The sequence below is a fragment of the Oryzias latipes genome, chromosome 19 (assembly GCF_053564925.1).
Source record: "Oryzias latipes strain Hd-rR chromosome 19, Olatipes_Hd-rR_3.1".
Taxonomy (NCBI): domain Eukaryota; kingdom Metazoa; phylum Chordata; class Actinopteri; order Beloniformes; family Adrianichthyidae; genus Oryzias; species Oryzias latipes.
Window position 1 is genome coordinate 16,971,219 of NC_136255.1, and position 27,848 is coordinate 16,999,066.

A 27,848-nucleotide genomic window follows, 5' to 3' on the forward strand; every position below is an offset into this window, starting at 1 on the left:
CTCAAACGTCCTTGAAAACATCACCTAACATTTAATTATAGCGGCTCGGAGCCAGGTGCGCTTAAATTGGAAGCCCCGCCCACTTTTACCTTAAATGTCCATCGTACGGAAACATGACTGGCACACAGCTTCAGCTACTCTCTCCGTCAACATGGTGGACTTTGCAGTTTCACTAACAAAGCTTCTCAAGACTTTTGACTAAGTTTACAACTTAAGGAAGGAAAGTCTTTTTGTTGAGCTAAGAAAAAGCAGAGATTTTTGTTTTTTCTTTTTTTTTCCTGTCGCGAGGGACGAAGTGGCGGCTGGGAAAATGTGTTGTCATCTTCGTGCAGTCAACTTGAGCAACAAATATGGCTTCTTCTTGGGTACCCTTCTCTACAAGTTGCAAACTGTCCCAAATGGGTCGAGCGGGACCGTTTCCGAGAGTCCCACTAGCAGTAGTCGTGAAGCGAAGCTAGCTTAAGAGAGCCCGCTGGATCTGCTTCGCTTAAACCCACAGTGGAGGAAGAGGAGGAGGCGGAGGAGGAGGAGATGGAACCCCAGCATAAAGTGTTGTTGGAGAAACGCTACCAGGACTTGGCGGAGACTTTAACAGATGTCGAACGGCTTGTGGAAGTTTTAACCCAGAGCGGGACTCTCAGTCAGGCCGACTGTTACGAGTTGGGGCACAACTGCTCCTCCAACTGTGACAAAGTCTCCCTACTTTTAAAGATCCTGATGAGCAAAGACAGAGACCATTTCGCAGAGTTTTGCTCGGCGGTGGAGACCACTCACCCTCACCTGCACCCCGCTCTGCTGGATGGTGGTCTCGGACCGGTGGATCACACATCTGGTGAGAAGTCAAAACTTCAATGTGTTAGTTTCTCAAAACTCTTTTATTCATTTATTGGATTTTATTGTGGCACGATGAAGGGCATGACTTTCCTTTGGGCAAGTTATTTTGAATATGGAAAGTCACGTGACCCGCTCTCGTTTCATTTGTCATGGCCCTAAAAGCACCATCCGGCTGCGGCTGCACGTTGAACGCATTAATGGGTCTAAAGATTTAAACAATCGATATAGACTCACTGTTGTCTGATCTGTGTTGGACTGCAATCAATGCCTGCCTGACAGTCAACCGAATAGATAGATAGATATATATACACACACACACACATCACTACTCTATTTAAAGAACAATATATGTGAGGATGTTTAATCAAAACCTTAATCTTTTTTTTTTATTTGTAAAATAAAGAAAATCAGTATTTTGTGCACCTAAATGCATGCATAGAGTGAAATAACTCATTTACTACTACGTTTTGGTAATGTTTTAAACTTCTATCAATCACATACCTAGTAGTGGTCTAATTAAATTCAAAACTTTTGTTTTTGCATCAAACTCATCATATTTGGGGGGAGAATCAACTTAATTGACGGATGGTAGATCTTTTGGGGTTTAAACTACTGCTTTTTAACAGCCCTATTCCTACATTTGTTTAGTTGTTTTTCCCTCTAAAGCCATAAATATTATTTTTTCTTTGAATTATTGGAAAGCTCCCACCGTCCTTTGTTTTTTTTTAAGTGCTTCTAATAAATCTAACGGTAAAGTCTTTGTAAGCTAAATTGGTTTTGATTTACACCCCCCACCCCCCTTTGTGTTCAGCAGTGTAACATACAATGGTCGGTACCACTTGCTCAGCATCTCTGTGTTTTCAGGAAGATGCAGAATTTCCACGCCTGGTTGCTTAATTTACATCCTGCCGCTATGGATTTATTTATTTATTTTTCAGTGAGCCACAGTGTTAATTATGGACATGGCTGGTAAATATTTATAACCCAACAAGCTGCTAACCTAAATTTTGCAGGCTTTTATTTTCATGCTCTTGGGTTCCAAGGTTTTTCATCAATAGGCCTCGGTGAGCGTCAGGATGCTTGGATGTGGTTGGGTGTAGTTGTGGTTGCATGGCAAAGTGCACGACTCCCTGTTGGAATATGCAAAGGAGTTGAGTTAGGGTTTTCTCTGGGAGGATATTTTCTTAACCTGAAGTAACTCCAGTTCTTTATACTTTTTGGAAGAGTTGCTCTGCATAAGTGTCTGCTATAAACACATGCTCTGGTATTTATCATCAAAAGTCTCTGTAATGTGATAATGATGGATGAAGGTGTATATTCCCTTAGCAAAACCTTAAAGCTTGTGAGGAGAAGCTCGCCTCATTATTTACTACTACTACTAAAAGCAACAAAACCATTAGGAGTTTTTCCCCCATTAGTTTAAATGTGTATTTCTAATCATGCAGAAGTCTTAAGAATTCAATGTATTTGCTACCTAGTAGTGACGGTTTCTTTTTCATAAATTAATATTAAATTGTAAAACTGACCAATTTGTTGCTTCTGTCACATGGTTGGATATGAAACCTAATCATTATCATGTAATAATACCTAAAATTAAAGCGTTCGGGACATTTTAGTTGATGACACCTCAAGCCTTCCTAGGCACCGATTAGGGATTCATAATATGTTCTGTTTTATTTGCTCAGCTGGAACTATGTTAGTAAACTGCCGCTATAGTTTAATCAATCATTCATAAATGCATTCATAATCATTTTAGTACTTGGCTTTTTACAAATTGATAGCTTTACCAGTTTAATTTAGAGCTGAGTAGCTAAATGTGTCTTTCAGTTGCTGGGATGAATGCATGAGCAATGCGTCATAATGGTTTAACATAACTGACCTCTACTCAGGGATGGTCTGTTTGGCCTTCAAGACCTTCTCTAAAGGCCTGAAAATTTTTTGAATCATGTGTTAATTATATTTTGTCCATGCAAACTCATTAAATCATTCCAAATGGTCTGTCTATTCTCTTTTGTGTTTATGTTGGTTATGCTGCTTCCAGAACTACATATTTTCACATTTAACCAATCACATTTGAGCTGTCCTTTGTTACCATGCAGGTTCACAGCTAAAGAGGCCTTCAAAATGAGTTCTGAAGGTCTTGTAATGCAAAATCAATATCTGCTATTTATGTCTTTCAACCAATCAGATTTTGAGTTGGTGTCAGCAGGGCCTTCTAGCAGGCTTAGGCAACATCACAGTATTCAGACCTTTTGATTGGACAGAAGTTTCAGGAAGTTGCATGCAGCCTTGTCTAGTTTGACACAGACCCATGGAGCACTTTTTGATCCATCTTGGTTAAAAACAGAGCTGACTAATATACGCCATGGAGGATTTGCAGGAAAATCTCCCACTCATCTCCTTGACTTCCTTCATCAGAAAAATCTAAACGTGAGCATGAAGCAGGTGTACAGATTGGTGTGTTTGGCACTCACCATCCCTGTGTCCGCTGCGTCTGTCGAGCGGACATTTTCGGCTGTAAGCGAATTAAAACCTACGCAGAAACACAACAGGACACATACTCGGCACTCGTCACTGACCGTGATGGCAATAGAACTGAAGCGCGATAATCTACATGACCGGGTGATCAAACTGTTTTTGTGGAAGCAAACGGAGGAAGATGGATTTTGTCTTCAAATAATCCCATTTTTTTGATGAGTGAAATGATAAATATAATAATTAATATTCCAAATGTATGTGGGGTTTTTTCAGTGTTTTTTGCTGGCTGTAGTTCCATAACGAATTTATTTTACTGTTTTGTTTGTTCAGTTTATTTAGAGGCATTTATTGTGGCTATACAAGCATCGTAAAACGGTTCATGAACGGTTGAGGGATTCAGACGTAGCACTACTGAAGGCTCAGGTGTGTAATGCACGGGCCGCCACTGCGTCTACTTTGTATTTAACTTGTTTTTAAATGGCAGAAAATCCTTATGTTCATGGGTATGTTTGAATTAAGATTGAATAAATACTTTTAAAAAACTGTCTGCATGACTTGACACTTAAATTAATTGATCGCTATTGTGGATCTCTTGTTTTTAAAAAGGGCTTAAGTGCATTATCATGGTATTGAATATTTATTAATAAACGACACAATGCAGCAACTTGTGCGACTTTATAACATTAAAAAAACCTTTCAGCTTTAATCAAATGAAAGAGCCATCACCCTCTATTTATGTTTTTCTGCATGACCTAGTTAGTAACCATTCCAGGTTTCTGCTTCAAAATGCTTCCCAAATACAAAAGGGTCAAACTTTTTCTTTTTAAGAATTATAAAACAACCTGGATGTTCTTCATATAGAGCAGTGGTCTTCAACCCAGAACTTGTTTTCTAGCTTTACCTGCTCCTCTGAATGCTGATCACCTGGATTAGTTGTATTTTATTTATTTTTTTTGGTCTGAAAACATCTGATCCAGGTGATGAGCAGCAAAGGTCATGGATGTTTTGAAAACAAACCAGTTCTCAAGGACCAATATGGAAGACCGCTGATGCACAGACAAGTTTCTGTCCCTCTGGGCTTGTATAGGTTTAAGGGGAACCAGGACAGTGAAAGTTTACTCTGCATTTAAAAGCTTTTGTAACAGATCACCAGATTTTTGTGAAGAATTAAATGCTAATAAATAAGGCCCTAGATCTGTACTTGTGATTACCATCAGGATCTTAATTGGCCAAAAGCGTGTGACCTCAGCGTTCCTTCTTTTCTGCAATTGAGTGTAGCTTTTTCATTTTTTCTACAGGCAAGGACGCCTCTTAGGCCTTATGGTCAAATGATATTGTCATATCACAGTTTTGTAAATCCCCATCGGAACATGAACATACGGAGAACCCCAAGAGGCTGTGAACGTGCTTCAGTACTAAACCCAAGTGAGACACTTGAGCGAGGACAGTGAGGTCCAGGTCACATGACCTTTACAGTGTTGGATAGTAAGTGAGCTGTGACTCAGTGCACCTCGTCCATTGATGCACTCTGTGCTCGGAGTCATGGGAAACTTAAGCAAGAACAAAGAGAGCTTGATCCATGGGATGCCACAAACTCCTGAGGCACATAAGTCTCTTTCTCTTTCTCTTTCTTCTCTCTTCTATTAGTCCTTTGCTGGGAAAAGGAGGGGCGAGCCACATCCTCTCAACTGCTCTGGCCTCTTTAGCTAGTGGTAACTCAGCCAGAGAAGAATTGATTCAGAGTGCTGTGACGTGGGTAAATAGACACATTTGTCATGCTCCTGCCCGCACCAAGTCTCTGCTACTTTACATCAGTGACGGAAGATGCCGATTTGACTGTAAGCTGCTGCATCTGCATCCAAGAAAGAGCTCAGAGAGCTTTAAAACCTCTCTTTTTATTTATTTAATTTTTTAATTTATTTTTGAAGATTTTTTTAAATTTGACAGTTTATCGATTTTTAAAAACAGTTGGGTTTAAAATAACAAAGCATGTATTTTCTGTGGGGCTACCATACAATCATCATCATCACCACCACCTTTATTAATAAAGCACTGTAACTCAAATCAAGCATTTATCAGTGTTGTTCATTAAAAGCTTAAGATAATAACACTTTTAAAAAAAAAATAATAAATACGGGAATACAATAAAAGAAAAAAACACTTGAAGGTGAAGGCAGAGCAGGATCTCATGTTGGGCTTTAAATGATAGAAGATTCTTGTCTAATGTTTGGAGGCAAAGTTTTGGAGCAGAGATAGAAAAGCACTTCCTTTTTTTTCTCCAATAGATTGATGGAACAAAACAAACCCAAACTTAAAATATTTTTTTCTGTTGAAACAAATCACCAACTTAATATTTAAAACTCTACTTTTATTTTTAAGCTCCATCTCTTTATCCTTAATTGTATAAGTCTATAAGAACGACGGGCTTTCAAAGAGTCGACTGTTAAAAAAAGAAAAGGAACAATCTGAGGTTTTAGCCTTTGAGGCCTTGGCTAGTCTGCATTCAGACTCTCCGCCTAAGTAATGATTAGCTTCTCTGTTGCCAGCCCACAGGCTGGTCATCACACTTTGGGAAAGTCCCACATCATTATTCCTCCAACTGGTGTTTTTCTTTTTTCTTTCTTTCTTTCTTTCTTTCTAACAAAACGATCCTGAATGTAACTGGAGCTGCAGAGCTTTGATGTGCCACACAATGTGGGCGACAAGCATCCGACTATAATGCTGACATGATCAAACATTCCCACTGCTGACTTTCTTTTTTTTTTTTTTGTGTGTGTGTATGTTTTTGTCCCCCTCATAGGGTCCACTTACAGCGTCTTGTCCACCATGCCTTCAGACTCGGAGAGCAGCAGCTCTCTCAGCAGCTTAGGTGAGTCCAACCCTCACTACATTCATGTAAAAGGAGCTTTTCCTAAAAAAAAAATAAAAACAAGTTGATGCTTAAAGGATGTGAAGTGACCACACTGACGTGAGAGGATACGTTTTTCCAAGTGCTGACACCTTTGTGACCACACACCTACAGGTTTCTAGATGATTTAGCATATCTCTGAGGTAGATGGGCGGTTATTCAAATGTGCTTTGTTGCGGCAAACACTGACTTTCCAGGTTTATTTGGTTGGTGGTATATTAAAGAGTTTTGACACTTTCTGGAAAATAAGGGACAAAGTTTACCTGCTTTTTTACTCTGGAGAAAAAAAAGAATAAAGCGTAAACAAAGAAAAAACAAAAGGAAACACTTGAAGCTGTGTTTCCGGCCGTGCGTGCTTTACTTGTTTCACTGCTTCAACTCGCCTCGTTCAGTTGACTTTTATTATCAGACTTCTGCCGAGCTGGGTGAAGAGCTCAGACTTGAAACCAGTAAAACGTGCAGAACAGGGAGACTCTACGACCAGAATGGGAAATGTTTAACTTAAAAGCGTGTAATTTTAGGGCTGTTGGCCACCAAGCTCTTGAATATGTGTTTGGAGCATCAGGACTGTAAACAAACATCTGAGTTTACTGAGTGTATGGAATTTTGTTTGGTTTGTTAAGTGAGAAAAGTTCCCTCTGGATGTTGGGACGGGTGATTTATGGAGGCCTGGGGCCTCATTTATAAACGTTGCGTACGCACAAAAGAAGGCGTACGCCACTCTCTACGCAATAATTGAGATTTATAAAAAACAAACTTGACGGGAAAATGTGCGGTCCTTCACGCAAGCTCTGACCCAGGCGTACGCACAAAAACGGGTGAAATGAGAAACGGCGACACCGTCTGCAGATGGAAGAAACACGTGAAAGTGAAAATGACAATACTGCCTCTCATAAATAACATGAAGACTTCACAAAGCAAGTCTTACAATTAACAGCTACACGAAGACCCGTTTGATCGATCAGCAGTGAAACAAACAAAAAAATCAGACGAAAATTACAACAGAAATTCAAATGAACACTTATTTGCAGAAAGAAAAGTGAAATATGTTCTGCAATATTGGCATGTTGTGCAATTCATCCTCATAAATAATAGTTAACAGAACGAAATAATGTACAAAACTGATTCTCGTCAGTGTGTCCGTCTGGCGGAGCAGATATAGGTGCGGGCGTGCGGACGGACGGACAGACGCACTAATTGTCCACTGGGGAAAGTTGTTTTCATAGTAAAACATTTCTTCATAAGCTATGGAAGTATGGTATTCATGCATATGCCTTTAGTTTGTTTTATTTTTGATAAAACAATGTATGGCATATGTCTCAACCATTCAGAAAGCAACAAGAAATTACATTTGCGCTGAACAATTTCCCATTTCCACGTCGATTATTGCCGACATCTGTAGCTTGTCAGATGCAATTGAATGGATGGAAATAAAATGCCCCATCACTATGCGTAATGACGCACAATGGCTGATCTTGCGCTCTTAGAAGATGTGGCAAATGGAAGAATTCGGAGAGAACGCATCTTTAGACAGCAAGATGACTTGCTGGCAAACGAGGACAAGTGGCTTATGAGCCGGTTCCGACTTCCTCGAGCCGTCCTCTTCGACCTCTGCGGGCTTTTGGGCCCGGCTTTACAGAAGAACACTCGGAGGAACCACGCGTGTCACCCGGTGCATCTGGCGCTCCGGTGGCAGAGACACTCTGGCGATGGAGCGCTAGACGTCTTTTCGCCTCGACTTTGATGTCCGACCATTTCTTTTTTATTTCGGCCACGGTCCGAGGTTGTGAGGCTACAGCATGATTTACGGCGTCTGCCAACGTTTGCCACTCACGTGCCTTTTTTGCATTAGTAATGCCCAAACTGTGCCCTCCAAACAACATTTTCTCCTCTTTTCCACCTCGTCAACGATAACTTCTACTTCACATTGAGTGAAGTTCCGTTTTTTTTGATTTCCTCTCTGTGTTTGCCATGATTTCGCAAGCCATGAATATTAATTTGTGGGCGTTTCACGGACTATTTATGGGCAACTATGGGTGTGTCATGAAGCCGCAAAAGCTGCGCTGCATTTAGAATTGGTTGTGATTTATTAAGGGAAAGATGCGTAGGATGTGTGTGCGCACGGTTTTATAAATCTGAATATTTCTGTGCGTACGCACGTCCTATATTTCACCCGTACGCCACTTCTGACGCAAATCCTACGCAAAGTTTTATAAATGAGGCCCCTGGTCGTTACACATGTGGAGCAGCAAAGAAAACTTCAATTCCCACTTTAAAATAATTCTACAACAGCTAAGCTGAGTCCAAACTTTTGATCTACTTTGGCTTTAGGACGATCATTATTGTAAGAATTCCCAGGCTTTTCAGCAGTTATGTTGTGTTTGGATGTTGTTGCTTTCATTCCTATAAATTTCAGCCGGCATGTGGGACACTTAAAAAAATAAAATAAAAAATAGATTAACATTTTTTTGTGGAAGTAGTCTACAGTTGTTGTTCTTTTAAAACTTCTTCCTTACCTGAGACTTGGGTTAAGGCATGAACTTCCTTAAAGTCGCACTTCTGATGCCATTTAGAGACTTTTCCAGCCCTGATCTCTCCAGCGAGTCCTGGCAGTGCAGGGATCCTCCTCCAGGTTAAACTTGCTCTCAAGACTTGACCTAGAAGACGTTCACGCCGAATTCCTCTCAGTTTCTCCTAAAGCTACGTTCATGCAACAGGTGTTCAAGAGCCCACTTCCAATATAAAGTCAGTCTAAACGTGCGTTTCGAGCTTCCACGTTCTAAACTCTCACGTGTCCATACGCAAGTTTCTTTGGCACCTTTTGGACTCTACGTACAAAATGTGTGACTATTGAACACAAGTTGTAAGTTAACCAACCCAAGGACTTAGATTTGGTAAGGATGAATGGATTTGGCTTATCTGGTGATGAGCCTGATGTCGTCTGCTTTTGTTTTTCAAATAAAGATAAATAAAGGCCACTCTCCTGACATGATGCTAATCCATATCTGCTGTTGCAAGGAGCTATCAACGAACCAAAGCATTTCCGTTTGGTGCCAGAATTGCCGTATTTGCACCACTTTGACATTTCGCATTTGGCTTTTTCCAAGTGTTTGTGGCAGACATGCAATGGTAAACAGTAGAAAAAGAAGAAGCCCCTCCCTCCTTGTCCAGTGTGAACACCATGGGCTAAATGTGCGTCAAATGCCCGGTGTGTATGAAGGTTTTATCGTTCACCCCGACAACTCTAGATTTGAAATCTAATGAGGGATGATGAATGCATCTGAATTTGCAAAAGTTGGTTTGCACTTTGGGAATGGCACAAAGCCATCAGTGACCTGCTGACTCACACAGGTACTCCTGGTCAAGCTTCCTCTCCTCCACCTGCCATAGATGACCAGCAGACGAATGAGAAGGTGGAAACGCTGCTGTTCCAGCTGAGACATGTGACTCGGGAAAGGGATGAGCTGCGCAAACGTCTGGCCCTGGCTTCACCTGGAACCACCTTTGATGATTGGAGGTACCAATGTTATTGTCTTTACTTCAAACAAATGTCTCAGAAGATGTTAAAGACCCACTCTGAGGAAAATTGTGCTTTTGAGTGTTCTTGTGGGATTTTTCTGCTGATGGCGGACATGTATAAAGAAAGTTAAACTTAAAGTAGAATTTCTGAGCGTTTCTTTATTCAGATCGTTGCAAATCGGGAGCAGATGATAAAATTCCGTTTGAAATGGATTTGTGGTGTAAAACAGTGGTCCCCAATCCCCGAGCTGTGGACCGGTACCGGTCCGAAGGCCATTTGGTACTGGGCCGCAGACAGAAAAAAGAATGCACACGCTAACTTCGATTATTTGTGTTTTGTTTATTTTCTGATACTTAAGTAAGTTTCTGTTAAACACATCCGCATGTCTTGATGCGTGACTTTAAGCAGCTGCTTGGACCGGTAAGTTAGTAGCCCAAAGCTAATAAAAAAAAAAAAACAATATAACATATTTAGACAGTTTGTTCTGGAGAAAAGAGTCAACGATGAAACCAAAAAAGAGCCTTCGACTTCAAAGAAAAATAAAGCTGCTATTTACAGACAAATCCAGGAGTTTTCCTCGATACATGAATTCATTGAGACAGTTTTTCTCATGTACCAGAAGCTGCTTTCTCTACCTATTACTAGGCGGGAATGACATTTGAATATTTCACACACGCAGATAATAAAGAAGCAGACACTGGATTCACGTTCATGTTTATATTTAGAAAATCCCAGTTTTCTGATGGTTGTGTCTTTTTATTTTTGATTTATTCATCCATCACACCTTAAAAGACACGGCTGAAGTTGGCATCCACTTTGTCGTAAAAGCGGAAATCTTCATCACAAAGTCAAAGCTTACTCCAGTCGAAACATTTGACAGAGAATGAAAATATAACCACATAAAATATGTAGAAGTTATTTCTGATTTGTATAAACCTATGAAAAGGACATTTATGAATTTTCCTTTAGCAAGGGTGAATTCGGCAGGTATCTGTTAAGAAACTTTAGCACAAAAGATGTTCCCACAATGAATCAGAATTTATGTAAAAACAAAACTAAAGGGAAGGCAAATCCTTTTGCCCTGAAAGATGATCTGAGGCGTGAGTTTGTTTCAGTTTGTGTTATAAGGGTGTTCTATGAAAAAGAAAATGAAACCCTGTAATGTTGCTTTTATCACATTTTTTACAAATCAGAAGCAACTTCTACAAATCAACGACTTTTTTTAATTGAATCTGTCATCTGTAAAAAAAAATTGTAGTAATCTAATGTTTTCAGATTTTTTTCAAACAAAATTACTCTCTAGTAGCACTTTAATTAAATTTTTTTTTTCCGTATTTTTTTAAATTTTTTTTTTAAACCGGAGGCTAAAAAATATTGAACGCAAACGTCAGCCCTTTTCAGAACGGTCCGTGAAAATATTGTCTGTCATTAAATCTGTCTGTGGCCTGAAAAAGATTGGAGACCACTGGCGTAGAAGACACTCTGGACGGGTCACCAGCTTCCTGCTCCGCTCCATTATGATGCATTCACTTAAAAAATAGATCCACGTACGTCTTCAACTGAGCTGGCATGTGGCTCAAAACTGTACACTGGATTGCTCCGGTATTGATGGCCATTTTTGTTGCACTGCTAGTGTTCGGTTGGGGCTGTAAGCTAGTGCGAGAGCGTGTAATAGAGCTCTCAGTAGAGAGGAGTGGAAGGGGTGGGGTTGCTCTGTGCCAACTGTCTAGCCCACAACTCTGAGGCAAATTCTAAGGAACTACTGCCGCTCGGCAGAAACTGTCCTAGAAAACGACACAGGTTTTTAAAATTTTGGATAAAAGCGGGTTAGAACGTCAGCTGGGAAGACTTTTATAATAGATCAAAAGATGGTTGGAGTGGGACTTTGTAATACGAAAAAAGCCTTTCATTGAGCTCTCAAAAGACATCTATTTGGTGTCTACTGATGCTTTTGGTATTCTCTTGTGAGACTTCATCAGACTTGGTATCAATGTCACACCGTTTTTTTCCTCTTTGCACAATAGACCAAACTCAAAATCAGGTCATGACTACGAGCGTCTGAAGCTGCAGTGCATGAAAGCAATGGCCGACCTGCAGTCCCTGCAGAACCAGCATAGCACCACCTTAAAGAGGTGCGAGGAGGCTGTGAAGAAGGCCGACTTCTACCAGTAAGTGAACGCTCATGACAGGAACTCTGTGAATTTTTTATCAGCTAACGCATTTGCCCTGTATGTATTCTTGCTCAGCCCTCGGGGTTTTGGCTGGTGTTGAGCTATTCTCCAGAATATTCGAAGCAGAGTACACAGAACAGATTTTATTTTGGGAAGAGTGATGGGCGGGGGGCGTGTGTGTGTCTGAATCCTTTATACTGGTCCCCAAGCTGATGGGTTAAGCCATAATAACAAGCTGTAAATCCCTTCTGGAGTTTCATTTTATTCTTAGATTTTTTTTTCTCCGCAAAAATATATATATATTTTTGGTGTTTGAATTAAGAAAAAAATGTATAAAAATGCACTATTTCTTGTTCAGTAGGACTCTGAATTCATTGTGTGAATCCTCTTTCTATGACATCTGTGTCATGAGGATAAGACGGCAAACGGAGCATTTTGTTTTCTGGTGAAATAAGCTGTGCGAAGTTGACATGAAGGGAAGGCTGGTCCATTTATGTGATTTAATGACGCCGCGCTCTCTCATAAAGTGTATGGAACCAACATCTGGTCCCTAACGCAAACCAACAGACGACGGATTATTGCTGCGTTTAAGCCCCTCCATCTGGGCCCTGTTTACACATCACCGAAAGTGTTTATTTATCATTGTCCCGTCTGCCTCTGCACTTATCCACCCAGCACTGCACTGGATCTGTAAGAAATCCCAATCATGAAAGACCGGTGTGCTGTGCTTTCATCAATAACTACAGTGGTTCAGAGATTGTAGTGATTGTGGGGGATTTTATTGGACATCTTTGTATTATTACTGTTTCCACAGATGTTTGGTAAATCAGTAGTAAAGTAGTTTTTACTTTTATTGGTATAAAAGGATTTTATTAACACTTAAAAGAACTTATAGGGAAATTTTGCAATTCATCATTTTTAAAAACCTGCATGATTTTTATACTAAGATTGCTTTGCAGACTGCAACAATTTAGTCTTAAGAGTGCAATGTTTAATTTATTTTTCACTTTAAGAAAAATAATATTAAATATATTAAACCGAGAATGGGCGGGGGATTACTGTACTTAGTTTTATTTATTTACAGTTTAAGTATTAAAAGCAAAGTGGAAATACTCGAACACATTTGATCCGTCTGATCTCCAAATGGGTCTGAAAATCCTCGTTTTTGAAGATTTTTCTTCTTTAAAAGAATCTTAATGGAGGCAAATATTTGCCAATTATCTGGATGAAAAGATATTCCTAAAAAATAAGCTGAAGATGGTATAAGGGTTTATAAAAGTAATGCAATGTGAAAATGATCTGTGGATATTACTGTGGACCTAACGGTCTTTTTTTGTTTTGTTTTGTTTTTTTACTAGATTGGCTCTTCTTGTAATCAGATGATGTTCACAGCTTCTTTAGACTTTAAATGAAGTTTGGATCATTCCTAAAATATAACATGTGAAAGCACATCCCATCAAATCCTTTACCTTCCACACTGCTGGTGAGGTTCCACAAAGAAAGTGGGTAGTTTGGTGATTCATTTATATATATTTTATAATACCCAGAATAACCTCTCCAAAGTGCCAGTATGTTTTCCAGAGTTGTTGTGTACATGCGTTTTCTTTTAACTGCATGGTTCTACATTTAGGACCATAATCTAAATGAAAAATGTGACGTCTTTGGCTTGCGTTTCTTTTCGCTCCCCAGTACTCTACACGGCCGTGTGTTGGGCGAGCACAGCCAGCTGAAAGAGGAGCTGGAGGCAGTGAGAGGGCACAACACGCAGCTGATCAGAGAGCACAACCATGTGAAGCAGGCCTGCGAGGAGCTGAGGAGGCTACACGAGGAAGATCAGAGGGAGGTGACGGATATGAGGATCTTGCACCAGCAGGTACCTGTGCATCCCATAAACATTCATTCAAATCGTCTCAGCCGTGCAGGTTTTATGCAACAATGAATTTTTATTGTCCTTACTTTTCAAAGTCATACAAAACATATTTAACCTCAATTCTCCTTTATCTCTCTCTATGCCCTTTAAATATAATTATCTGCTTATTGACATTTGAGGCAGAATTTAAATTGGTCATTACTTCCAAAAGTACAAAAGGGTTCTGACAAATGAGGTTAGACGGTCTTGAGCTTCTCGTTTCCACAGATCAAAACATTCTTTTGAATTAAGAAAACGGCCATATCCTGTCATTTATCCATACTCCAGCTTCCACACAGTGAAGGCCTCCCTCTTATGCAATCCATCTGGCTTCTACAGCAGCTTCATTGTTTTGGAGGAGAGCTCAGAACTTTGCATTAGGTTAATGGCATTCATGCAGATTCTTTAACAATCAAAGTAGATTAAGCGCGGTTTCTTCAAACTCATTGATTTATTAGCTATTATTTTCAAATACAAAATCAAATGGTTAAATATCAGGATAAACAAAAAGTGAAAAACTGCTCAAAGATGGAGTGGATAGAAGAAAAATCTTAATTCCTACTCCTAATCTAATTATATTTTATACATAAAAAAGTAATTATTCACAGCATTATTGCATAGCAACATGGGACAAATTAATCGGTAAATAATTATTCTAACTGAAAGTTGAAGGAGTAAAAAACTCTGAACTAAAATCCTTTTTAAAACAAAAAGTCACAGGTACTTTGCTTAACATACCTGAAGCTGGAAACAATTTCAAACAAATTTCACTGGTTTTCAAAAACTTTGGAATCAGTTTTCTTTTAAATAAAATTTTTTAAATGGAAATTTTGCTTCCAGCATTTTCCATAGCATTTTTACAAACCATTTCAGTCTCTTTAACTTTCTGCAAATGGTTATTTGGTGTGTACTTCTTACTTATCCTTTATTTTAGATTTAGCACAAGCAAAGACCTTTTTTTTAGGGTTTATTTTTTTTATTTTTATAAGTGAAAGTATTCTGGACAAATCCCAATATCAGACACTTCTATCATAGCAAAAGGGGTTTAGACATCAATTACATTAAAGATAAAGTGACCTTTCCGTGCCAAGAGCCTTAATTTAGCTCTTGACTTTTTAGTAATATGGAGCTAACCAGAATAGAGACTGAAAAAAGACTTGAGCCGCACATTACTTTGTTGTCAGAGCTGTTCATTTTAACAGCGGGCTGCACTGTTTTATAGCACTGCTTTTTATGCTCATTCGTGCACATAAATTGAATAAAATAAGCAAACGTATTCTTATGAGCATTTGCGCTCTAAATGTGGTTGTCAGGTGATGAGCGACAGCTCATCTGATGTCCTTAACAAGTTGTATGACACCGCTGTGGAGAAGTTGGAGGCCATGAAGAGAGACTACGATGCTCTGAGGAAGCGCTACAATGAAAAGACGGCGAGCCACAACGCAGACTTGAGTCGTCTGGACCATTCGGAGGAGGAGAACCATCGCTTACAGAAAAAACTGGACATTCTGCTGAAGCAGAGAGATGCTGCCATTCACTATCAACAGCACTGCCCGTCATCTTACAGAGGGTAAAGATGGTGGTTGTGAATATCATCTAGAATTTTAGATTTTTCTCTTGTTAGCTCCCCAGAGCTCCCTTTAGTGCAGTTTAGCTGATAAATGTATATTTGAAATATCCTTTTCTGTCACAGGTTTGACAACTTGCCTCAAGAATTTTCCAAGATGACAGCTCACAATAAAGAGCTCCAGAGGGAGATTGAGCGGCTGCAGTCCGAGGCGACCCGACTCAAGACGCAGCAGCTGAAGGCCGTGAAGGACTGTGAGAAGTACAAGGCGGAGCGGGACTCGGTCATCAGCGAATATCGCTTAATCATGAGCGAGAGGGACCAGGTGATCAAGGAGGTGGATCGACTTCAAACGGGGCTCGAAGTGGCAGAGGCGAAGCTGAAGAACAACTTCTCAGAAAGGAGAGTGGCTAGTGATGAGCTGGAGGCTCTCCGGCAGGTAAAAGCTGAAATGATTATTTTAACTGTGAACATTCTGACGATATGGGACTTTTATTTGGTTAATGTCTCCCGGAAGGAGCTGTCCTCATCGCTGGTGGACAGAGACAGAGCAATCTGTGACAAGAATGAACTTCTGGAGAAATACTGCCATGAGGTGAAGGACAAGGCTGAGGCCCAGAAGGAGTTGAGTCAGGCCTGTAAGGATATTGAGATGGTCCGCGAAGAAAGGGATGTGGCCCGCAAAGAGAGGACAGAAGCAATCATTCAGAGGGACCAGCTGCTGCGAGAATACTACCAGGCCAGACAGGTATTCAGGCAACTACTGACATTTTTTAATGTTTGAACTTATTTATTCCAGTAAAATACTCCCTTTTCTTGCTTTTGGTTAAAAGTAGTTCTAAATTTTTGAATTCAGAGGTCGTTGTTCGTCAGCGAACTGTAAAGAAAACTAGCACTGCCAGGGCTCCAGACTGCGACCATTTGGTCGCATTTTGCGACCAAAATTTGAGAGTGTGCGACTGAATTTTACATCCAGTCGCACATGCGCGACCAGTAAATTTGCCTCCCCCACCCTTTGTATTTTTTTATACATCAAACGTTGAAGGGGCACGTCAATGATCAATGAAATAATCAATGAGACGCGAGCGCACACGCACGCAGGCAGACACACACACTCGCGCACATATTCATTAAACACGAGCACACACTCGCGTGATACCTGTCTGTGAGGCGGCCACTGCGTGTGAGAAGAAAAGGGAAAGCCACTGTGAGTGGCTAAATGCGTGGAGGGGGAGGGGCCTAGAGATAATCGAGTGCGCGTAAACATCTGTGGGAAGGAATCATCACAACCTGATATGTGTGTGTCTGAGCTATGAATAAGCGAACTATTGATTCGTTCTTCCCACCTGCGGCTAGTGTATGCAGTCCGTGCTGAACTTTTCTCTGGGCCGCACAGTCCCGGAGGAAGGTTTAGGTTTTGGTGACGGTTACGGCGGCGCATCAAACGGGTTACGGCAGCACACCGACCGCTCCCGTCGCGCGGGAGTCGGGTAAGCTGAGGAGAATAAATGTCCCACACCTACATGCGTGACAGCTAACGGGGCTTGAACTTTAAACACGCTCGAGCAAAAACAACATTCGTTTTAGACACACTGAAAATACGTGGGGAAAATCAAACGATAGACGTGGGCTGTGAGATGAAGGCGAATCTGCAGCGAGACTAAAGGAGGACAGGAAGATGGAGTTGTCCTTAACATTCAATTTAGTTTTAATATTCTTCTCCCCCTTAGTATGATCTGTGTTATTATATATTTTATGATTATTCTAATGTTTTGATGTATGTAGCCTTTTTTAATGAATTGGTATTTTAAATTATTTTAATTAATCACTCCACTACAAAAACCATCAGGACACATGTCCCATAATGCATCGTTTTGTAGTCTGTAGGGCAGCTTTCAGTCAGTTCAGTTTCCAGCTGTGTCCGGGTAGGTTTGCCCCTTGCTCCCACCCCTTTCTCCCGATATTTTTGTGATGATTGACAGGTGATGTTGGAGCAAAAACAAAAATATATGTCACCCACCAGGTGATCTGCGCAGCGTTGAGTTCACCTGGGTGATCTCAAACACGCTTGTTGTGCACCCTGGCTGCACCTATTTGGTGTCACAAAGATAAATTTCCATCCGTTTTCTTTACTTATTTGTACTGTCATGACAGCGATGCTTTTGTCAGTTTACCTGCATCTTCAAAAGTGCAGAATAAAATGTGACACTGAATTTGAAACAGCACATTGTAATTTCTGCATCTATTATTAAAGTATTTATTAGTAATACAGTGGAAATTAGTAGATTTGGTTAGCATGTTGATTTACGGTATGCGCCCCTAAATTTTCTGGTTGTGCCCCTAAAATTTTCAGTTAGGGGCCACTGTGCTCCTAGTGAAAAAAGTTAGTCTGGAGCCCTGACTGCCTCTGTGGAAAATGATGCAATGCATGTGATTTTTTTTTTTTTTTATATTTTATTTTTTGCTCTCATTTCTCCTCACTGTGTCTCTGCTCTTTAACTCTTTAGAATCTAGCAGGTTGACCACATTCAGCAAATAACCTGAAAGCTTTATATTCACGCTTTCGTTGACCTATATCTGTATAAGGCTACATCATTCCCTTTGAGTCGCCTATTTACAAAGCACGAGTGGATTTTGATTTAGTGTTTTTAGCTGCAGTGTAATTATACTAAATCCTCATTGAGGTCTACCTTTCTCTTGCTGGGTGCAGTCTCTCCAAATGCCAGCAGTTTCATGTGGACTGCACCTTAAACAATATGGCTGAGATCCATTTAATGATTGGATCTTCAACAGGCAACATTTATATTTTGATATCATAAAGTTAATTCTGTTTAGAGAATTACCGTAATGAAAATCCTGTTTTTTTTTCTCTCCTTTTTTTTAGAAGCTGAGAGCTATAATCTTTGAACGAGGCTTCTTTATTTTATTTTTTTTTGATGATTCATTTGCACATTTTTATAAATGTGTATAGAGCTTGGAGCTGTAGAAAATGTATTTTGATTTTTTTTTTTTTTTTTCTCTGTTGCCGTCCCTAGATGTGGCCCAAACCCACCTTAATTTTTGTCAGACTGTACTTTAAAATAAAATAAAAAAATACAAGTTTCTATATTTTCACAAGTCCTAATTTTTCATCAAAATAAATGTTAATATAATGTTTTAAAGCTGTGTACTACTTCTGTGTAAGACTAACTCTTGGTTCCTAGAGGAACCAAGAGTTTTTACTTCTGGACTTTAAAGTTAATTTGACAGCCTTATTTTTTTCATTTTGAGCAGCAGCAATTAACAGCCAAAAGGAAAACATATATTTAAAAAAGTATTTTTAAAAATGTGAAAACGTATTTAAAAAAGACAAAGGAAAACAGTGACCAAATGTAACCCCATGAGTTCTCCGGGGCTAATTTCTAAACTGCATCATCACTCTTTCTGTAAACAGAAACAAGACTCTGCCAGTCTGGACATGGTAAGAGCCAACAAAGAGATCGAGATGTTGAGGAAGCAGTATGAGGCCATCTCTCAGGAGCTGAAGGAAGCTCTTCAAGAGGCTGAAGTGGCCAAGTGTCGACGGGACTGGGCCTTTCAGGAGAGGGACAAGATCGTAGCAGAGAGGGAGAGCATACGGTAAGGAGTGCATTTACATCTGTCCAGCATGGAGATGCGTTACCTTGACTCTTCTGCTCACTACAATGTTGTTAGCACGCTGTGTGACAACCTCAGACGAGAGCGCGACAGGGCTGTGAGTGATCTGGCTGATGCTCTGAGGAACCTGGACGATACAAGGAAGCAGAAGAACGATGCAGTGCGGGAGCTCAAAGAACTAAAGTGAGTATCGCCTCCACATATAGATTTTTACTGACTGTCTGATACAACATGTGCTTTTTTTTTTGCTCTATTTTAAGCAAAACAAACTATTTGCTGAATTGTTTCAATAAATTTTATTTTTTTGTTTGGAATCTTTTTGGCTACAGAGTGCAGAATCTGTCAATAACTGGTTATAGGTGACATCCACAGCATTTAGTAATGCCATCAAAAACATGCTTTGTAAAAAAAAACCAAAAAAACCACATACTTTGTATATTTTATTCTGTGCGCAGAGAGAAGTTGGATGAGCAGTTGGACAAAGAAGCGCGGTATCATCAGCTGATGGCTCACAGTTCACATGATTCTGCCATCGACACAGACTCGATGGAGTGGGAGACAGAAGTAGTAGAACTACAGAAACACAGGGTGAGAACCTCTAAATAATCTTTAAATGTACTTTAAATCTAAATTACAACAGTAATGCATTTATTTGCTTTGTCCAGGATATGGATTTAAAAGCACTTGGTTTTGATGTTACTGAAGGAGTCAATGATTCTCGCTTATCAGGAGATAGTGGTATTTTTGTCTCTAAGGTGGATAAAGGAAGTATAGCTGAAGGAAGATTAAGGTAAACGCTATTCCCACTTTTTATCTGCAGTACAGACCAAAAGTTTGGACACGCCTTCTCATTCAAATGAATGGGAAGGTGTTTCCAATCTTTTGGTCTGTACTGTACACATTTTTTACTTCCTTTTTTTGCATCAAACTGTATTTTAGTTGTTTTTAATTTGAAAAAACTCAGTTTTTAGTTGTGTGCTTTTTAATCAGAAGTTTTGTTTTGTTTTTTGTACTCTGAGTTCAATTGTTTTGAAGACGTCTTAATAACCCAAGTAATCGCTTTGTCGTTTCTCTGCAGGGTGAATGACTGGTTGTTGAAAATTAATGATGTTGACCTGACCAATAAGGACAAAAAGCAGGTCATAAAAGCTGTGATGAGTGGGGAGGGGGTCATCAACATGGTGGTTCGACGAAGGAAGTCGCTCGGAGGGCGCATCGTTACTCCAGTCCAGATAAATCTGGATGGACATAAAGGTCAAACTTTTACTTGTAGCTGACACTTGAACTTTAAAAGTACATTAATATCTAACAATAGGGTTTAAAGTTACTAATTACTCCTTTTGTTTACTTGTATTTGGATGGAATTTGAAGTTTGAGGCTACATTGCAGTTTATGTGAATTGGCCCTTTTGTTTTGTACTTGTTTTCAGACAGTGGCATCAGTTTGGAAAGCGGAGTGTTTGTTGCCTCTGTGGCAGCAGGAAGTCCAGCCGCCCGGGACTGTAATCTTACAGTTGGTGACAGGCTCTTAGCTGTGAGTATGCTGGCTCAAAAAAAAAAAACCCAGTTACAATAAAAGCAGTTTTCGTGCCAATATGGCTGCAGGACACTGCCCTCTGCTGACCACTTTGGAAAACTTTTAAACTAAAACTTGATAGATTTGATTAGTAACTTTTTCCCCCTGAAAATTAACTAAAACTTTGGTTTTGTTTAGATAGTGTCAGCCTATAAATGTCATTGTTTTTATTTGTGGTAAAGTCTTTCTCTTCAATGTTTTGTAATTAAATTGAATTAGTAATGAACAGATTATAATGAATACAAGTCTATACACATGAGCAAATGGTGCTCAAATTTCCATTTTTACTTCTTTTAAAGGGTTTATTTATATATACATAAATTCATTCATTCATCGTCTAAACCCGTTTGTCCCTTTCGGGGTCACGGGGCTGCCGGAGCCTTTCCCGGCCACTCATGTGCAAAGGCAAGGGACACCCGGACAGGTCACCAGTCTGTCGCAGGGCCCATACACACTCCCATTCACACCGTGGGACAAGTTAAAGTAACCAATTAACCTACGAAGATTTATTAATAAGTTGTTCCTTTTATTTTTATCCAGATTAATGGGATGGAAATTGATGACAAGTCTCTCTCGGAATGCGAGTCTCTGTTGAGGAGTTGCAGCACTCTCAGCCTTTCCCTTATGAAGGTGAACATTTCAGACACATCTATCATTAGGTTGTCTTTGCAAGGAAAAAGTCCCACTCTGATCATCTTTTGTTCTAATTTAAAAACGTTTGCAGTGGGGTTTTTTTAAATTAAGATTGAGCTATTTTTACCCTAAAATAAAAATTTTGGTCATTTTCTTGGAAATAGTTTTTGCAGAGTGGCGGTAGTTAATTAGAAATTCACCTCTGAGTTGTGGGGGGGAACTGTTAGCATGGAGCAACCCCACTCCTCTTCCCCTCCCCGTTGCTTGAAGCGCAGAGGCCCGCCCATCGTATTTTCCATGTCCATGAGATCTTTTTGAAATGGCTTTTTTGTTTTGTCTGCTGCTGATGCACAACAATTTGCATGAAGAAATACTCAGAAATTTTGATCTACATTTTATTTATGTCCTCAATCAGAAAAATGCCACAAGAACATGATTAAAAACACCAAAAACACAATTGTCATTAAAGTGGGTCTTTTTACGGTAAATGGTAAATGGGGGGGGGGGGGGGGGGGGGGGACTTTTTAAAAAATCCTGAAAATGTGTCAATGTTTTATTTTTTCTTCATTCTTTAACAGTTTCTCCCACAAAGCTGCTGTGGACAGACCTGCTTCGAGTCTTTGAGGGACTCTGAAAAAGCCCTGCGTCTTCAGCCTTATGATTCTCACAATAGAAGCTGCAGGAACTCCAAGCACAACTGCTCCACTCAGACGGACATCTGCAGCTGCAGCTACTGCCACAGTGGGGATGAAGCATGTCGGGACACCTGCGACTCCCTGCCCAACAGCAACTCGAGCACCCACTTCCATCCAAACGCCATTTCCCACATCTCTCAGCATTCTCGCTCTCTTTCAACTCCCCGCAGTCCTTCAGAGCCCCAGTCGGAGTTCTGCTTTAGGGGGCAGGACTTCCGTCGTCCCCACACTCTTACCCCGGTGTTCTCCAGCTGCAGCTCACCGCAGGCAGCAGTGGAGGGAGGGCAGAACCTGCCAGTGAAGCCAAGTGGAGGCACTTGGCCGAAAGTCCTAGGCGGCGCTCTGGTTCCAGAGGGCACCCAGCTGTCCATATACAAGAAGCCCAAACAGAGGAAGTCCATCTTTGATGTGAGTGCTTTCAGGAGGCCTGAGACAACCCCCAAACTGGACTTCACGTCTCTGTCCCAGGTATCCAAACACTCTCCACAGAGCTCAATGTGTGAACCCACTCAGAACCCTCCCACACCACCAGCGAGGAGCGACTCCTTCAGGTTCAGGCATCGACAACAGAACAGCTCTGCGTCAGACTCCACCATCACTACCGGCACACCTCCACCTTCCCCGGCCCAACCTGTGCAGCCCCAGGACAACGGGGAGGCGGGAAATCAGCTTTGTCACACCAGCGCTCCAGCTGGTGAGACCAAGAGCTGCCGGAAAAACACAGCGGAGGCTGAGGGAAGTGGACGCTGGAGAGAAGTGCAGCAAAAGAGGAGATACCGACCAAAATCTGCACCAGCACTACGGCGAAATGTCACGCCATTACACATCCCTTCACCTATGCAGGTAACTAACAAACTTTCAAGATTTCTAACTTTAAAACTCTTCTTCTTATCCTCCTTTTCTTGCATAAGAAGAAAAAAGCCATTGAAATTGTTCTCATTAGCTGCTTGGGTCTTGCAGACACAAAGTTTCTCTAATGATGAACACTCCCCAGAGCCCATGGACTTGTTACGCTTCTCTCCTCTGAGATCAAACCGGTACAGCATGCCATTTGTTCCCCCAGGCTACATTAGCACCTCAGCACGTAAGTCCTCTCAACATCCCTGCTGCTTTGTATTTACGGAGCAGCATCTAAATACAGCGTTCTCTATAGACCTCCAGACCCATGTTGTTTTTCCAGACCCCCACCACAATGAAATTTATCCCCATGTCCTGTTGTGACAGATGTCATGAGGAATCCAGTCTACACCACTTGGAGCCACGAGATCCAGCCAAGCAGCTGTCCTCCAGCTCCCAGTTCTGGCATTTGTGTGCACTCACAAAGGTGTTTGTTGTTTTTGTTTTTTTCTAAGAGCCTCTGATCCACTGTAATAGAAGTCCTGCTCTGCAGCCATTAAATGAAAATGAAATCCTCTTTAATTGAAATTTCATCTGTTTTCTTGGTAGAACATGGTTATCTTCTGAAAAGGGCTCTAATCTTTCATGTGTACACAACAACACTGAGCGGCGTGCCCTACATCCCGTGAACAGATGGGATGGGCTAAATTCATTCTTGCTTTGGGTTTGAATAATTGACCGCCTTGGGACTTACGCAGCCATTTTCTGTCCTCTGTTAGCCCCCAGCATCAAGGTCACCTCAGTCTGGACCTCAGCCACAAGCGTAACGCAGAGTTGTGTGAGACGAACAGCCAACCGCCTCACCATAATGCCTCCTTACCCTCCAGAACTCGACAGGGTATGCATTGTGTGCCACTTTTTGATTCTTCACAACTTCTGAAATCCTTTCAGTGTTTTTGTCTCAAAAAAATCAATTGTTTTTGTTTTTGTCTTTTTTAAAACACAGTTGGATTTCTGCTGTTTACTCATGAAAAGGTCTCAAAAGCCTCTTTATATTTAAATTAATTTGATTCCTTTTTACATTTTTTAAATACTTTAAAGTCCCACTCCGATCATCTTTTGATCTATTGTGAAAGCGTCTTTTAATTCTGATTATGCCGTTTTTAGCCAAAATCGTTTTCTAGGACATAGTTTCTGCAGAGCAGCAGGAGTTGATCAGAAACTTGCCTCTGAGTTGTGGGCAGGACTTCCCATCTCCCATCTATTTTCACGCTCTCCCACTAGCTTACAGCCCCTCACACCCCCAACCTTACGGGTGAAACGAAAGTGGCAAGCGATTTTTGGTCTCTCCAGCTGTACAGTCTTGACCAGCTCAGACGAGCGAAATGAAGACGTAAGTGGATGCAACGGAATTGAACGGAGCAGGGAGGTTGTGACTTACCAGTTGTAGCTTCTATGTCGCAACAAAAACTTTTTCCAACTGCATTTTTTTTCATCTGCTCCCATTTTACAATTCGAATAAAGAAATGGCAAGAACTGCAGTTTTAAGCTTAATTAACTTTACATATGTCCTCTATTAATGAGAAAATGCCACAAGAACGTGATTAAAAACAGCAAAAACACAATTTTACTCAGTGGGTCTTCAAATACTTAAGTTAAAACTGGGAAAAAATAATTCAGTTTTATTATAAGTTTTGGAAAAACAAATCAAAGTAATTTCACATATTTCAACTTTAATTTGGTATATCATTTAACTAGTAACCTTAAACAAAAGTGTAAAATATTTACATGAGTAGAGCTGTTTGACTCTCAAACTAAAATGTTATCACATCTGTTTGTTTTTTTTTTTTTTAAGAGATGTTTTAATTGTTTTGCTGCAAAAGCAAAAAACTATATTTTCCTTCCAGAAAACATCTGTTAACTGGCCAACATGTTATTAATACTTAAAGAAGCTCCACACTTTGCCTGTTGTCTTTCTTTGTTTAAAGAACTGACTGATATTTATTCCGATTAGCTTTTGAAAACCACAAGCTAATAGTTGTTGGTTGCAGAGTGACTTAAATTGAGAACACATTGAAACAAAAACATGATCACTTGCTGATGTGGGTGAAAGGGCTCTGAAATGACTGGTTGTTTTCTTTAGCCTCCCCTGGTGCTTTACAGTTTCGGGCAGAACGCATCAAGATTCCTCCGACTCGTTACTCTCGCTCCTCCGGATCAGACAAAGGTACTGTTCAGTATAGGGAGATGCATCCCCCAACTCGTCACTTCTGTGCCAGTAAACAACCTGCATTCTTGTCTCCTCTCCTTCAGGCTCTCTTTCACATTCAGAGTGTAGCAGCCCAACTCCTCCAATGTCCCCTGTCAATCTGGACTTATCGGCTTTCTCCAGCAGCCAATCGGATGGCTCCTTTTCCACACAGCCCAGGACATCAGTCAGCCCCGCGCCAGTTGGTGACAGGCGGAGGGATGGGTAAGCCGGGCCGGGCCCTCCTCTGCATCTTATCCTCTCATCATTCAGCGGGGCTCGACATGTTTTCCAGCATTTGTCTGCTTCATTGTAATTAAATGGAGTAAACAAATCTGCCAGGCTTCATCTTGCACTGTTCGAACACTAAAGATTTATCAGTGCTCCTGTCTTCTGTGCTAATCATCAGTGTAACTCCTAATGTCTCTGGGCAGCTTTGCTCATTATTTTGTCTTTTTTTTTTTTTTTTTCCTCTCCTCATCTGCTTCTCAGATTTGTGTCTTTCCACACTTCCTCTGTTAGACTTCCACAGGCAGTAAAGTCTAGGTTCCTGTCTCTGAGAAGCTTTAGGTTCGTCTTTGACTATTTTGCACAAAAACTTTCTGCAAAATGGATGCATTCACAATACAAAATAAGTCAGTGATTTTATACACAGATTTATTTTCAAAGTTATCCTTGCAATGTTTTTTTTCCATCTTTTTTTTTCTATTAAATTGTTCTTTGCATGGAATTTTAGTTTGCCACATTTTCAGCAGCACTTGCATGACTGAACCTTGAAAATACTGAAAACTGAGAAATAGCTTTTAGCCTTTAGCTTTTATTTCCAAATTCATCTCAGTTCTCTTTATAAGAGTTCGCTCTAGAGCAGCGGTGAGCACCATGAGCTCAATTTTTCCAACGTACTATTTCGATAATCTGGACCTCACCCTTTGATGCAGGTCATCAGAAGAAGGAAGGAGCAGGGATTTCTGGAAACCTTAAAAGGCCATCGAGGCCTGAAAATGGCCTGACAGCCACCCCTGCTCTAAAGGCACATTCATCAGCACAAATGTGAAGGTTGCTGTAAATTGATTTCGAAGTAACAATGACCAGAATTTGGTCGCCCGTGGGGCGGTTGTCCCCTGCCTGCTGCCGTGTGGCGTTGGAGGGTTCCGGCTGCCGCTGCTGCTGCGGCGGGGGTCTGGGTGTGGGGGTGGCTGGGCGCTCCTCCTTCTTTTCACATTCCACCATCCATTTTAGAAGAACATAAACACTCACCTGAGCACAGGTGTTAGCTCACCTTTGTACTAATAGTTTGCATGATTGAATGAATGAAAGATCTCACACTAGTTGGTTTAAAGGCATAGGTATGCGTGTGTGAACACTGTTTTGTGTACATGTTGACATGTGGACATTTTTGCAGCTAGCAGGTGTGTTGATAACATTTCAGTGTGTGTGTGAACAGGCCCCGCCCTTTTTGTACTACATTTGAACCTTACCGTAATGATAAACAACCAGTAAACTTGTCTGCTCTATGCTGCTTCATGGTTTTATCCCCCCCCTCTCCCACTATCACCTCCCCCCCCCTCTCTCTCTAACATCCCTCTCTCTTCTTCCCTCCTTTCCTTTTCTGTCCGGTCCAACACCAAAGATTTTCAAACATGATTGAAATTAATAAAGTTTGGCCTCAATTACAAAAGGGGTTTATTCAGTCATGCCTTTGGTTTGTCTGAAGATTAATAACCCCTCTTGTTAAAGTATAATATGTCCAACACAAGAGGCCCTCAGCTCTCATCTGTCTGCCCAGCTGTTGGACAGGACAAGTTTAAAAAAAAAAAAAAAAAAAAAAAATGACCAGCAGTCTCACCTTTTTTTGCACAGTGACTAACTTTCTGATATGTTCGGGTTTTTTTTTTTGGTACGTAAACATATTTTAGGCACTAATTGTTTGCTGCGTTTACTAATCAGTTGCAAGCAGATACAAAAGTTAAATATTTACATTTTAATATGCTTGAACTTTCAAGATTATTATAATTTATTTTTTTACATGTAGGCCATATCTGGGAGAACCACGCAGCGTGACTGTCCAGAAGGGAGCAGAACCTCTGGGCATGTCCATAGTAAGCGGCGAGAACGGTGGCGTGTTTGTGTCCAAAGTGACCGCAGGCAGCATTGCTCATCAAGCTCATTTAGAGTACGGAGACCAGCTTTTGGAGGTAACACCACTGCAAAGCAGTAAACCCAGCTTTACTGTGTTTCTCTATTTTTGTCTTGTTCCTAATGAATCGATCCCATTTCCAGTTCAATGGAATCAACCTTCGGAACGCCAACGAGCAGCAGGCGCGGCTGGTGATCGGGCAACAATGCGACACAGTCACCATTCTGGCTCAATATAATCCCCACATGTTTCATCTGGGAAATCACTCCCGCTCAGGGTGAGAAGACCGCAAGATTGAATTATGAGTTTTTTTTAAAATAAATACTACAAGACCTGTAAAATAAATCGCAAAGGTATCGTTATCGCGATGTCAAGCTATGCAATACGCAAATTGCAGAAGTCCTACATACTACCCATAATGCCATGTGACCTAATGCACCCTCTAGTTAGAATTTTTTTTTAATAAATTCCTGCTGTTTTTCTCAGATCCCTGATGGAGGCGCTTAGCAACCAGCTGGTCCTTAAAGACGGGAGAGTGTCTTCCCCTGACAACCACTCCACTGTTGACACACTGAGTGAGCAGGATGAAGGCACAATAACGCCTCCATCCAAACGGACCACTCCTGCCAACAGTCCTCACAACTCCTTCAGGTATTTTTGAGGTCTTTAGAGTTTTGCTGTTAGTCCAGAGCCAGACATT

General features: G+C 40.8%; 1 protein-coding gene across 2 annotated transcripts in view; it reads left to right on the top strand.

Moving 5' to 3' along the window:
* The first annotated feature begins 115 nt into the window (after positions 1-115).
* Positions 116-27,848, top strand: part of LOC101171446 (disks large homolog 5) — a 34,962-nt gene continuing 7,229 nt past the window's right edge. The window contains exons 1-24 of one of the 2 annotated variants that reach the window (XM_011488225.4): positions 116-832; positions 6,113-6,181; positions 9,572-9,737; positions 11,765-11,908; positions 13,601-13,784; positions 15,134-15,390; positions 15,514-15,826; positions 15,905-16,135; positions 18,821-19,005; positions 19,081-19,206; positions 19,479-19,611; positions 19,689-19,813; positions 20,102-20,277; positions 20,453-20,556; positions 21,139-21,228; positions 21,810-22,769; positions 22,887-23,010; positions 23,151-23,250; positions 23,543-23,661; positions 24,907-24,990; positions 25,077-25,236; positions 27,044-27,206; positions 27,292-27,425; positions 27,635-27,799. In XM_011488225.4, the coding sequence (XP_011486527.1) occupies positions 532-832; positions 6,113-6,181; positions 9,572-9,737; positions 11,765-11,908; positions 13,601-13,784; positions 15,134-15,390; positions 15,514-15,826; positions 15,905-16,135; positions 18,821-19,005; positions 19,081-19,206; positions 19,479-19,611; positions 19,689-19,813; positions 20,102-20,277; positions 20,453-20,556; positions 21,139-21,228; positions 21,810-22,769; positions 22,887-23,010; positions 23,151-23,250; positions 23,543-23,661; positions 24,907-24,990; positions 25,077-25,236; positions 27,044-27,206; positions 27,292-27,425; positions 27,635-27,799 (4,613 nt within the window). In that variant the 5' untranslated portion in view covers positions 116-531. The remainder of the gene's footprint in view (positions 833-6,112; positions 6,182-9,571; positions 9,738-11,764; positions 11,909-13,600; positions 13,785-15,133; positions 15,391-15,513; positions 15,827-15,904; positions 16,136-18,820; positions 19,006-19,080; positions 19,207-19,478; positions 19,612-19,688; positions 19,814-20,101; positions 20,278-20,452; positions 20,557-21,138; positions 21,229-21,809; positions 22,770-22,886; positions 23,011-23,150; positions 23,251-23,542; positions 23,662-24,906; positions 24,991-25,076; positions 25,237-27,043; positions 27,207-27,291; positions 27,426-27,634; positions 27,800-27,848) is intronic. The other variant, XM_020712011.3, reaches the window with a different exon arrangement.